At 43.1% G+C, this 14,004-nt stretch overlaps 1 protein-coding gene across 11 annotated transcripts in view; it reads right to left on the reverse strand.

Annotated features, from left to right (window-relative positions):
• LOC128660491 (NKAP family protein CG6066) overlaps positions 1-14,004 on the reverse strand; it is a 739,752-nt gene that overhangs the window by 46,351 nt on the left and 679,397 nt on the right. For all 11 annotated transcript variants that reach the window (XM_053714374.1, XM_053714373.1, XM_053714371.1 and 8 more), the window contains one exon: positions 1,308-2,267. In XM_053714374.1, the coding sequence (XP_053570349.1) occupies positions 1,308-2,267 (960 nt within the window). The remainder of the gene's footprint in view (positions 1-1,307; positions 2,268-14,004) is intronic.

The following is a 14,004-nucleotide window of genomic DNA, read 5'->3' on the forward strand; positions in this document are numbered from 1 at the left end:
TGGACTAACCATAATAGGCGGGATCAGACTGATATACTACAGGAAAGTTCTACTCTGTGAAAAGCATTACTGGGCTAAAAAGAAGCTGTACCCAGGTGGTAAATCACCATAGAACAGGCTAACAATGGTATTTAGCCGGTTGTTCGTTCCTGTGAGTGCTCTTCTTTCTATCTGTATTTAGTCTCCCTATGGAAAAAAGGGGCAACCAGATGTGGACTCCTTGCTCAGTGTGCTTAGAGGAATATGGCTACTCCTCACTGAAGAGGCCCTATGAAGGAAGAAACGATCATCTGGGGTTCCTTGTTCAGACAGGTATTGCCTGGTATTTTGGCGCTGGACTGACCGTAATAGGCAGGATCAGATTGATATACTACAGGAAAGTTCTACTCTGTGAAAAGCATTACTGGGCTAAAATGAAGCTGCACCCAGGTGGTAAATTGCCATAGAACAGACTAAAAATAATATTGAGCTGGTTGTTTGTTCCTGTGAGTGCTCTTCTCTCTATGTATATTTAGTCTCCCTATGGAAAAAAGGGGCAGCCAAACGTGGACTCCTTGCTCAATGTGCTTAGAAGAATATGGCTACACCTTACAAAGGAGGCCCAATGAAGGCCGAAACGATTGTCTGGGGTTGCTGTGTTCCTTGTTTAGAGAGGAATTGCCTGGTATTTCCGCGCTGGACTGACCGTATTGGGCGGGATCAGACTGATAAACTACAGGAAAGTTCTACTCTGTGAAAAGCATTATTGGGCTAAAGAGAAGCTGCACCCAGGTGTTAAACTGCCATAGAACAGGCTAACAACTGTATTGAGCCGGTTGTTCGTTCCTGTGAGTTCTCCTCTCTATGTGTATTTAGACTTCCAGTAGATAGCCAGTGGCGGGCATGTGACAGCAGAGGATCTATATGTATGGAGTATAAAATTGAACCAACATCCTTCTGTCCACATTGCAGCTCTGTGAGGGGAAATCTGGGCCTCAAATCAATCTGAGTATCCTTCTCACAATCATCTGGAGCACCTTCCTTCCTCAATTTGTTCCTGCGAAGGAAAAGACAAGACTAGTTTCCAGTAAGGTAGGTGGGGCTTTTAAGGGCTCTGGGAGTTTTGAGATCTTTGCCTCCTCCTAGTGGACAGGAGTATAATTCCCAAGAGTAAGGGATCGTTGACTCTCCCCAACTTTATGAAATAAATAAACAAAACAAGTACCAAGCATGGAAATAAAGCTAGAGTCAGAAAAAAGCATAAAACATATAACATTTGATAAAGATGTATTTCTATATATACATTCTCCTTTTAAACAAATACCCACCCTGAAGAGACGGAAATATAAATGCCAAGATTTGCAGTGTTTCAGTTACTTGTTCCGCAGTCTTCCCTTTTAGAAGATGAATGATATCTGGTGTAAGAGATCGAGAAGGATTTCCTTGTGTACTGATTGAAGAGGGAGATTGTGAAAACTGAGGTTGTGAAGGCAACACAGAATTTGTTGATTTGTAATTTGCTCTGCTGTCACTGGATGATTTAGAATGTTCGCTGTAGCTGGTTGATTTAGAATCCTTACTGCTGGATGAGCTGCTGGATGAGCTGCTGGATGAGCTGCTGGATGTGCTGCTAGATGTGCTGCTAGATGTGCTGCTAGATGAGCGGCCACTCTGCTTATCATAGCTGGACGATTTGTTATTCTTTCTGTCATAGCCGGTAGATCTGCTACCCTTTGTGTCATAGCTGGGTGATCTGCGACCCTTTGTGTCATAGCTGGATGGTCTGCGACCCTTTGTGTCATAGCTGGATGATCTGCGACCCTTTGTGTCATAGCTGGATGATCTGCGACCCTTTCTGTCATAGCTGGATGATCTGCGACCCTTTCTGTCATAGCTGGATGATCTGCGACCCTTTCTGTCATAGCTGGATGATCTGTGACCCTTTCTGTCATAGCTGGATGATCTGCGACCCTTTCTGTCATAGCTGGATGATCTGCAACCCTTTCTGTCGTAGCTCGGTGATCTGCGACCTTTTCTGTCATAGCTGGGTGATCTGCGATACCTCCTGTCAGACTGGGATGATGAATACTCTTTGTCATTCCTAGTTGATCTGTATTCCTCTCTGCTGTACTGGACATTATCTTTTGTTTTATCTTGGTAAGTGGAATACCTGGCTTTGTATGGTTCATTTCTTAAAAAATCTCTTGCATGTGAAGACGTAGATGGAGACTGATCAAATGTATCAATGTCATCCTCTTTTCGTAGCTTCTTTACTTGTGGTTCAAAATCTTAAAAACATAAATTGATTTAAAATAGAAACAGTAACAAATCCATTTATACAACTTTTGATTTGTTTATCTTTGTAAATTACAAAAATGTAATGCTACAGTTTAAGTGAAAAAGGAGGGAAACATATGGTTTCATTTTGTATGATTTTAATATTCTGTACACTTAAACACAACAGGAAGAAAAAAAAATGCATTTTTTCATTATACAACTTTTTTAGGTGGTGGTGGAGTAGATGTAGAAGACACAATTTAATTTCTGAACTACCATTTAAGGGCAATTATAGTCATAAAAATGACATGCACCAATTTTAAAATCAAAACAGCTAATTGACACTGAGCTCAGCGTGTTGCAATAAAGCTACTCTTCTCCGAAGCACTTATCCCCTTCTTACCAATCTATGTAAATTTTACCAAAAATGAAGACCGTACTATACAGCATTAGTAATACTGTTATAATGTATTTATTTATTAATATACAGCACTCACTCTGTAACACGACGCCTAAATGACTAATTTTACTCTATTCACTTAAAATTATCTCACTGTTGGGTCAATCCCCTGGATGTAAACATAGCCTACAGGCCTTGATGCGGGCATGGCTAGAAATATCTACATAGCCTGTGTACACTAAACTCAGGTTACCAAGAGAACAAAGCACATTTGAAAAACTAAAAGTATCCTTACCTGATAATTATATTTCCTTCTTGGCAGTAAGAGTCCACAAGAACATTCATAACCTAAGGGAAATACTATTCCTGGTCACCAGGAGGATGGAAATACACCCCAAACAAGGTTAGTTCAGCCGAGGATAAGAAAAAGTGAAGAGAGATACAAGGGGTACAGAGGAGAAAAAGAAAAACGACTTCTGCCATTACCAAATAACAATTGGGCGGGGTTGTGGACTCTCATAGCTAAGAAGTAAATTAAATTATTAGGTAAGAATAATTTTAGTTTTCCTTCTATTGGCAGTGAGAGTCCGCGAGAACATTCATAACCTATGGGAAACTAATACCAAAGCTGTGGAGTTCACAATGTTCGGAAGGGAAAAATAAGGGAGGCAGTCCTAACAACTAAGCACCACCACTTGTAGAATCCTTCTCCCAAAGGAAACTTCCACTGAAGCAAAAACATCAAATTTTGTTAAATTGTGCAAAGACCAAGTTAAAGCCTTACAGATCTGCTCAACTGGCGACTCATTTTTTTTAAACCCAAGTAGTAGACACAGCATGAGTAGAATGGGCCTCTTAAGAGGCTCCTGGCCTGCTACCCTGTAGGCTATACTGATCAGACTTCTCTGCTGAGGCCTTTTGCCCTTTACGTTTATCGGTATATAAAATTAACAAGGAAGAGGACTGACGAAACTCCTTAGTAGCGTGAAGGTAGAATTTCAACGCTCTCACCACATGCACATTGTTTAACAGTCTTTCCCTAGAGGACACAAAGAAGCAACTACAATCTTCTGATTGATGTTTTACGAGTATTCACTGCGTTAGGTAAAAAGCGTGGTTGAGTCCTCAACACAGCCTCATCCTGATGGATCTCCAGATACGGAGGATTACACATCAAAGTTGATACTCTGACACTCATCGAGCAGAGGAAACAGCCAATAAGAACAACACTTTCCAAGTGAGCAATTTAATATCAACAGAATGCAGATGCTCAAACTGAGCTTACTGAAGAACCTTAAGAACTGAAAATAGGTTAAATTTGGACCAAAGCCTAAATGAACTCTTGAACATCTGGCAAATTAGCCAGCTTCTTGTGAAACAAAAAAGGAAGGGCAGAGCGCTGACTCTTGATAGAACTGTCCGATAGGCTCTTCTCCAAACCCTCCATGAGAAATTGAAGTATACACTGAGTTTTCGCTCTACACCAAGAAAATAAGTTCTCCAGACCATGTAGTATATTCATTTGGTAAACGGCTTACGAGACTAAATAAGAGTATCAATCACGTTCTCAGAGATTCCTCTCTGAGCCAAAATCAACTGTTGAATCAGTCAGCCTCAGAGTATCTAGATTTTGGTAGAAGATTGGTCCTTCAGTCAGCAGATCCTGACGGAGAGGCAACCACCAAGGAGGATGACTACCTCACAAGATCTACCAGGTCCTGTGTGGCCACACATGCACTATCAGAATAGTTGGAATTCTGTCCTGTTTAATCCGGGCAACCACCTGGAGCAGAAGAACAATATGAGGAAACAGACCACAATGAAGTTCCACGGAACTGCTAGAGCATTCATCAGTTATGCCTGAGGATCCCTGGACTTGGATTGGTGTTAAAATGGGAAGCCATCATATCTATGTCTGGAACACCCGTCTAAGGGATATTTTTTTTTAAAAAATCTCCTGATTCGGAGATCACTCTGTGAGTGAAGAGGCAGGAAATCTGCTTCCCAATTCTCCACACCTGGAATCTGGATAGCTGAATTTGCTCAACTTTACAAACTTCAAAGCCCAGTCTGGCAGTATTTTACACACACAAATCTATTTGAAAAACAGAATTTATGTTTACCTGATAAATTACTTTCTCCAACGGTGTGTCCGGTCCACGGCGTCATCCTTACTTGTGGGATATTCTCTTCCCCAACAGGAAATGGCAAAGAGCCCAGCAAAGCTGGTCACATGATCCCTCCTAGGCTCCGCCTTCCCCAGTCATTCGACCGACGTAAAGGAGGAATATTTGCATAGGAGAAATCATATGATACCGTGGTGACTGTAGTTAAAGAAAATAAATCATCAGACCTGATTAAAAAACCAGGGCGGGCCGTGGACCGGACACACCGTTGGAGAAAGTAATTTATCAGGTAAACATAAATTCTGTTTTCTCCAACATAGGTGTGTCCGGTCCACGGCGTCATCCTTACTTGTGGGAACCAATACCAAAGCTTTAGGACACGGATGATGGGAGGGAGCAAATCAGGTCACCTAGATGGAAGGCACCACGGTTTGCAAAACCTTTCTCCCAAAAATAGCCTCAGAAGAAGCAAAAGTATCAAATTTGTAAAATTTGGTAAAAGTGTGCAGTGAAGACCAAGTCGCTGCCTTACATATCAGATCAACAGAAGCCTCGTTCTTAAAGGCCCATGTGGAAGCCACGGCCCTAGTGGAATGAGCTGTGATTCTTTCAGGAGGCTGCCGTCCGGCAGTCTCATAAGCCAATCTGATGATGCTTTTAAGCCAAAAAGATAGAGAGGTAGAAGTTGCTTTTTGACCTCTCCTTTTACCAGAATAAACAACAAACAAGGAAGATGTTTGTCTGAAATCCTTTGTAGCATCTAAATAGAATTTTAGAGCACGGACAACGTCCAAATTGTGTAACAAACGTTCCTTCTATGAAACTGGATTCGGAGACAAAGAAGGTACAACTATCTCCTGGTTAATATTTTTGTTGGAAACAACCTTCGGAAGAAAACCAGGCTCAGTACGTAAAAACCACCTTATCTGCATGGACCAGATAGGGCGGAGAACACTGCAGAGCAGATAACTCAGAAACTCTTCTAGCAGAAGAAATTGCAACCTAAAACAAAACTTTCCAAGATAATAACTTAATATCTATGGAATGTAAGGGTTCAAACGGAACCCCTTGAAGAACTGAAAGAACTAGATTAAGACTCCAGGGAAGAGTCAAAGGTCTGTAAACAGGCTTGATTCTAACCAGAGCCTGAACAAACGCTTAAACGTCTGGCACAGCTGCCAGCCTTTTGTGAAGTAAAACAGATAAAGCAGAGATCTGTCCCTTCAGAGAACTCGCAGAAAATCCTTTCTCCAAACCTTCTTGTAGAAAGGAAAGAATCTTAGGAATTTTTATCTTGTTCCATGGGAATCCTTTAGATTCACACCAACAGATATATTTTTTCCATATATTATGGTAAATTTTTCTAGTTACAGGCTTTCTAGCCTGAATAAGAGTATCTATTACAGAATCTGAAAACCCACGCTTTGATAAAATCAAGCGTTCAAACTCCAAGCAGTCAGTTGGAGGAAAACCAGATTCGGATGTTCGAATGGACCCTGAATAAGAAGGTCCTGTCTCAAAGGTAGCTTCCATGGTGGAGCCGATGACACATTCACCAGGTCTGCATACCAAGTCCTGCGTGGCCACACAGGAACTATCAAGGTCACCGAAGCCCTCTCCAGATTGATCCTGGCTACCAGCCTGGGAATGAGAGGAAACGGTGGGAATACATAAGCTAGGTTGAAGATCCAAGGTGCTACTATTGTATCCAATAGAGTCGCCTTGGGATCCCTGGATTTGGACCCGTAACAAGGGACCATAAAGTTCTGACGAGAGGCCATCAGAACCAAGTCTGGAATGCCCCATAATTGAGTTATTTGGGCAAAGATTTCCAGATGGAGTTCCCACTCCCCGGATGCTCCTCCATCGCCAGGGAACTCCTTGTTACCCCCTGATGGTTGATATATGTAACAGTCGTCATGATGACTGATTGAAACCTTATGAATTTGGCCTTTGCTAGTCGAGGCCAAGCCTTGAGAGCATTGAATATCGCTCTCAGTTCCATTATGTTTATCGGGAGAAGAGAGTCTTCCCGAAACCATAGACCCTGAGTTTTCAGGGGTTCCCAGACCGCGCCCCAGCCCACCAGACTGGCGTCGGTCGTGACAATGACCTATTCTGGTCTGCGGAAGCTCATTCCCTGTGACAGGTTGTCCAGGGTCAGCCACCAACGGAGTGAATCTCTGGTTATTTGATCTACTTGTATCGTCGGAGACAAGTCTGTATAATCCCCATTCCACAGTCTGAGCATGCCCAGGTGCAATGGTCTTAGATGAATTCGTGCAAAAGGAACTATGTCCATTGCCGCAACCATCAACCCTATTACTTCCATGGACTGCGCTATGGAAGGAAGAAGAACAGAATGAAGTACCTGACAAGAGCTTAGAAGTTTTGATTTTCTGGCCTCTGTCAGAAAAACCTTCATTTCTAAGGAAACTATTATTGTTCCCAAGAAGGGAACTCTTGTTGACGGGGACAGAGAACTTTTTTCTATGTTCACTTTCCACCTGTGAGATCTGAGAAAGGCTAGGACAATGTCCGTATGAGCCCTTGCTTTTGACAGAGACGATACTTGAATCATGATGTCGTCCAAGTAAGGTACTACTGCAATGCCCCTTGGTCTTAGCACCGCTAGAAGGGACCCTAGTACCCTTGTGAAAATCCATGGAGCAGTGGCTAATCTGAATGGAAGTGCCACAAGTAATGCTTGTCCAGAAAGGCGAACCTTAGGAACCGAAAATGTTCCTTGTGGATAGGAATACGTAGGTACGCATCCTTTAAGTCCACCGTGGTCATGAATTGACCTTCCTGGATGGTAGGAAGGATCGTTCGAATGGTTTCCATTTTGAATGATGAAACCCTTAGAAACTTGTTTAGAATCTTGAGATCTAAAATAGGTCTGAATGTTCCCTCTTTTTTGGGAATTATGAACAGGTTGGAGTAAAAACCCATCCCTTGTTCTCCTAATGGAACAGGATGAATCACTCCCATGCTTAACAGGTCTTCTACACAGTGTAAGAATGCCTGTTCGAAGATAATTGAGACCCGTGGAACCTTCCCCTTGGGAGTAGTTCCCTGAATTCCAGGAGATAACCTTGAGAAACTATTTCTAGCGCCCAAGGATCCTGAACATCTCTTGCCCCAGCCTGAGCAAAGAGAGAAAGTCTGCCCCCCACCAGATCCTTCCCAGATCGGGGGCCAACACTTCATGCTGTTTTGGTAGCAGTGGCAGGTGACTTGGCCTGCTTACCCTTGTTCCAGCCTTGCATCGGCCTCCAGGCTGGCTTGGTTTGAGAAGTATTACCCTCTTGCTTAGAGGGTGTAGAATTTGAGGCTGGTCCGTTTCTGCGAAAGGGACTAAAATTTGGCTTCTTTTTAGCCTTAAAAGACCTATCCAGAGGAAGGGCGTGGCCCTTTCTCCCAGTGATGCCTAAAATAATCTCTTTCAAGTCAGGGCCAAACAGTGTTTTACCCTTGAAAGGGATGTTAAGCAAAAGCGCTCTGCGCGCCACGATAGCAAACCCTGAATTATTCGCCGCTAATCTAGTTAATTGCAAAGCGGCATCTAAAATAAAAAAGAGTTAGCCAATTTAAGAGCTTGAACTCTGTCCAAAACCTCCTCGTACGAAGATTCTTTATTAAGCGACTTTTCTAGTTCTTCGAACCAGAAACACGCAGCTGTAGTGACAGGAACAATGCATGAAATTGGTTGTAGAAGGTAACCTTGCTGAACAAACATCTTTGTAAGCAAACCCTCTAACCTCTAATCCATAGGATCTTGAAAGCACAACTATCTTCTATAGGAATAGAAGTGCGTTTGTTTAGAGTAGAAACCGCCCCCTCGACCTTGGGGACTGTATGCTATAAGTCCTTTCTGGGGTCGACTATAGGAACTAATTTCTTAAATATAGGGGGAGGACAAAAGGTATGCCGGGCCTTTCCCACTCCTTATTTACTATGTCCGCCACCCGCTTGGGTATAGGAAAAACATCGGGGGGCACCGGAACCTCTAGGAACTTGTCCATCTTACCTAATTTCTCTGGAATGACCAAATTGTCACAATCATCCAGAGTAGATAATACCTCCTTAAGTAGTGCGTGGAGATGTTGAAATTTAAATTTAAAAGTTACAATATCAGGTTCTGCTTGTTGAGAAATTTTCCCTGAATCTGAAATTTCTCCCTCAGACAAAACCTCCCTCCTGGCCCCTTCAGATAGGTGTGAGGGTATGTCAGAACAGATATCATCAGCGTCCTCTTGCTCTTCAGTGTTTAAAACAGAGCAATCACGCTTTCTCTGATAAGTAGGCATTTTGGAAAAAAATGCATGCAATAGAATTATCCATTACAGCCATTAATTGTTGTATGGTAATAAGTATTGGCGCACTAGATGTACTAGGGGCCTCTTGTGTGGGCAAAACTGGTGTAGACACAGAAGGGGATGATGCAGTACCATGCTTACTCCCCTCATTAGAGGAATCATCTTGGGCAATATCATATCTATGGCATTATTATCCCTACTTTGTTTGGACATTATGACACAAATATATCACATATATTTAAATGGGGAGACACATTGGCTTTCATACATATAGAACATCGTTATCTGATGGTTCAGACATGTTAAACAGGCTTAAACTTGTCAACAAAGCACAAAAAACGTTTTACAATAAAACCGTTACTGTCCCTTTAAATTTTAAACTGAACACACTTTATTACTGAATATGTGAAAAAGTATGAAGGAATTGTTCAAATTTCACCAAAATTTCACCACAGTAACTTAAAGCCTTAAAAGTATTGCACACCAAATTTTTACAATTAACCCCTATACAGTCCCAGGTATCTGCTTTGCTGAGACCCAACCAAGCCCAGAGGGGAATACGATACCAAATGATGCCTTCTATAAGCTTTTTCAGTGGTTCTTAGCTCCTCACACATGCATCTGCATGCCATGCTTTCCAAAAACAACTGCGCATTAAAGGCGCGAAAATGAGGCTCTGTCTGTGACTAGAAAAGGCCCCCAGTGAAAAAGGTGTCCAATACAGTGCCTGCCGTTTTTATTAAAACAATCCCCAAGATTAAACAACTATTAAAAGTAATAATCTGCCAAATATACTTAGTAAAGTAATCGTTTTAGCCCAGAAAAATGTCTACCAGTTTTTTAAGCCCTAATGAAGCCCTTTATTCTTTTACTTAAACTAAGAAAATGGCTTACCGGTTCCCATAGGGAAAATGATAGCTTCCAGCATTACCGAGTCTTGTTAGAAATGTGTCATACCTCAAGCAGCAAAAGTCTGCTCACTGTTTCCCCCAACTGAAGTTAATTCCTTTCAACAGTCCTGTGTGGAAACAGCCATCGATTTTAGTAACGGTTGCTAAAATCATTTTCCTCTTACAAACAGAAATCTTCATCTCTTTCCTGTTTCAGAGTAAATAGTACATACCAGCACTATTTTAAAATAACAAACTCTTGATTGAAGAATAAAAACTACATTTAAACACCAAAAAACTCTAAGCCATCTCCGTGGAGATGTTGCCTGTACAACGGCAAAGAGAATGACTGGGGAAGGCGGAGCCTAGGAGGGATCATGTGACCAGCTTTGCTGGGCTCTTTGCCATTTCCTGTTGGGGAAGAGAATATCCCACAAGTAAGGATGACGCCGTGGACCGGACACACCTATGTTGGAGAAATTGAGATTTCTGCACCATGAGGCTCTCTTCTTTGTTTCTCTTCCAGATTACAGAATTTGTGGTGATTATTACCCAGGCAGGGTGACGGAAACGCATTCCTAGGAGAACTGGCGCTGGCAATTGCCACTAGGCAAGGCTCTCTCTCGCCTGAGTGTCCAGATGGATGATCTGAGAAAGATCTAAATGATCTCAATTTTACTGTTTTAGCATACACAACTGTAGAGGTCTTAGATGAAAGCGAGCAAACGGTATAGCATCATATGCCGCAACCATGAGACCAACACTCCATGCATTTTGCTACCGAGGATGGACATTGGACTAAAGCAGATGATGCTGAAGCTTTTCCCTGCACTGGTCTGTAAGATAGAAATGCATACTGAGATAGTCTATGATCGTTCCCAGAAAGTTTACTCTCGTAGCCGGGACAAGAGAGCTCTTTTCTAAGTTGACTTTCCAACCAAGCACCTGAAGACACGAGAGTAACCTCTGCGTGTGATCCTGAGCAACTGGAAAGGATGGAGCCTGAACCAGAATGTCGTCCAGGTACGAAGCCACCGCAATACCCTGTAGACGCACCACAGCCAGCAAAGCTCCTAGCACCTTGATGAACACTCGTGTAGCTATAGACAGTCCGTGCGACAAACTGGTAGTGCATGTCTAGGAAGGCAAATCGAAGGAAACAATAAAGATTCCTGTAGATCAGGATGTGGAGGTATGTGTCCTTTGAACAAAGTTGTTTAGTCCCTTCAAATCCAGAATCGGTTGAAACGTGCTTTTTGGGAACCACAAAGAGGTTGGAGTACAACCCGCTTCCTCTTTCTGCTGGGGGAACTGGGACCTCTACTCTCATGATGAGAAGATCGTCCACACAACGGAGCAGAGCCGCTCTCTTTACAGGATTCCCAGAGACTCTCGACAGCAAGAAACTGACCCTTGGGGGATGAAATTGAAACTCTATTCTGTACCCCAGGCGCACAATGTCCAGAACCCAAGGGTCCTGGACAGAGTAAGACCATTCCATCAGAAAGAAAGAGAGTCTGCCCCCTACACAACCTGTTCCCAGGTCGGGGTCGAGCCCGTCATACGGACTTATTGTCCTGAGAAGTTTTCTTGGGCTGTCTGTTCTTATTTCACTCTTGAGTAGGCATCCAAGTCACCCTAGGGGACTCCGTTTTAGGTGTCTCCACGCCCCTCTGATTAGTTTTCGGAAAAAAGTACCGAAAACGCTCTGCCGAACGATTCTTAGGCTTAGACTTCTTATCCTGTGGAAGGAAAACTCTCTTGCCACCTGCGACAGTAGCAATAATAGAATCCAGACCCGGACCAAAAAGAGACTTGCTCTTAAAGGACAAGGATAAAAGCAGAGACTTAGAAATGTTGTTCACAAACCACGACTTAAGCCACAAGCCACTTAGCTGCAAAACTGGCGTACTTAGCCATGATGCAATTAATTTGAATAGCATCCCTGACATTTGCCATTTTAAGAGATTGAATATGATTCTAAATCTCCTCCAGAGCAGTCTCTATGGTAATCTGTGCTGCTAAGGACTCACACCAGAACTTGGCAGTAACTGCAGTGATACCTACAGCGGGGTGAAACGGGTCCAGACTGGAGAAGTCACCTGAGGTATCCCTCAAGCCTTCTATCTAGGGGATCCTTAAAGGACGTGCTGTCCTCAAGCAGATTGTAGTGCACTTGGCTAATGTTGATATAGCGCCATCCACCTTAGGGACACTGTTCTAGACCTCCGCATAAGCTGCTGGAACTGGAGAGGACCTCTTAAAGGCCACCGAAGGAGCAAAAGGGGTCCCAGGCTTCTCCCATTCCTTAAAGATAATTTCAGCAATAATCCTGGGAATCGGAAAGACCTCAGTAACCCTAGGCCTGGGTCTAAACGCAGCTTCCAGTTTTTGGACCTATCCTCCTCTGTTGGTATGGCTGCTGGGAACTCCCAAGTTCGACAGGACCTTCTTTAGGAAAAGCCGAAGCTGATTCGAATTTAATCTAATCATGCCCTACTCAGAGTCACTTCTGACTCAACATCAGAAGGGTCAGAGGAAGAAATTTCTCCTTCAGAACTAAATAAAGGATTTTCTTTAGAAAGTTGCCCAAAAGTATTAGTCACGGCCTCTGCCCTCACAGTACACCAGGGCTACATGTTTCACCTTTCTCTTCCCTTTACCGGATATCTGTCTAGCGTTCAGGGCAGCAGACACAGCCACCTCAATGAGGGCCACAAGATCATTGGTTAGCCAGCCCACCCCAACCAGAGCTGAGCCGCCTTCCGAATTTATCGGCTGTTGAACAGGAATGTCAACCTCAGACGAGGCCTGCAAAGCCGTAGTAGGGTTTTCTAGGGACCCGGCCTGAAGAGGCTCCTCCATAGTCTGGCCACCTTGGCCTCCTGAGTGAGACCTCAGGACATATGATAAGCAACTATTACAGAGCTGCGCTGGAGGGTTCACAGTTGATAATTTCCAGAGCATACAGTTGTTATTGTCAAAGGAAGTCACCAAAGAAGATTCCTCCAGACTTTCTAACAACATAGAATTGTCCATAATGAACAAAAAGTTATTTGTGAACACACAGCGGGTTATTTAGTTTCAAAACACCAAATGATTTTCCCATTGCAAACCCTCTCCTCTTTCCCACAGGACTACTGTACAGTGGAAATGGTACCTAGGGCAGGGGCAAGTCACCACCCACAGCTGCGGCATCTATTAAAATATAGCCTAGTATTTTATTACACCCCGTGACAGGGAATATGTAATGCTTGTCACTGCCCTGCATTAATGCGCCAAAGTGCAACCCTCACAGCCTTTGACTCTGGCTGGAGTTCATGTACGACAACCAAATGGCTGACACAAGGGGTAACAATGTGCACAAGATACATATACTCACCTCTTTATTAGACAAAATGCCATGAAAGAGGGGAAATTTACCTAACATAAGTCTGTAATTTAGAGTGAAACCCACTGCATTATCATACAGGGAACTTAGGTTAACCTGGAAAGATTGATGGGAAACCCAGCACAATATATACCAATACTCCATAGAGATTTATAGTGATATATTATCCCCAGCTCATTGAGCCAATCCATAAACCTCATCTCTTCTTAACAGGGCACTTCTCTATGCTTACCTCCATGAGATGAGGCAAAGAACTACTGGAGGGCAGGGGAAGATGGGAGGGATATTTATAGCCTTGTTTGGGGTGTCTTTGCCTCCTCCTGGTGGCCAGCAATAATATTTACCATAGGTTATACATGTTCTTGTGGATTTTCTGCCAATAGAAGAAAATGGTGAATTTACCAACAAATTCCGTAGCACTATAAATGTAGGCATGATATGCAAGTTAACATTCATAGTGATCAAGTGGATTAAGAGCATTGCCGAGAGTTGTACTTTTGTAGTCAGCTCTTATTAAGTAGATCTGTAAACAGCTGGGCTTATAGGTATGGGTTCAAGGGGATAGCAAAGGAGGAGAGGAACTGGGGCTAGAAAGGGTTAGTGTAGGTTGTATGCATCCCTG

This window comes from Bombina bombina, chromosome 5 (assembly GCF_027579735.1).
Source record: "Bombina bombina isolate aBomBom1 chromosome 5, aBomBom1.pri, whole genome shotgun sequence".
NCBI lineage: Eukaryota > Metazoa > Chordata > Amphibia > Anura > Bombinatoridae > Bombina > Bombina bombina.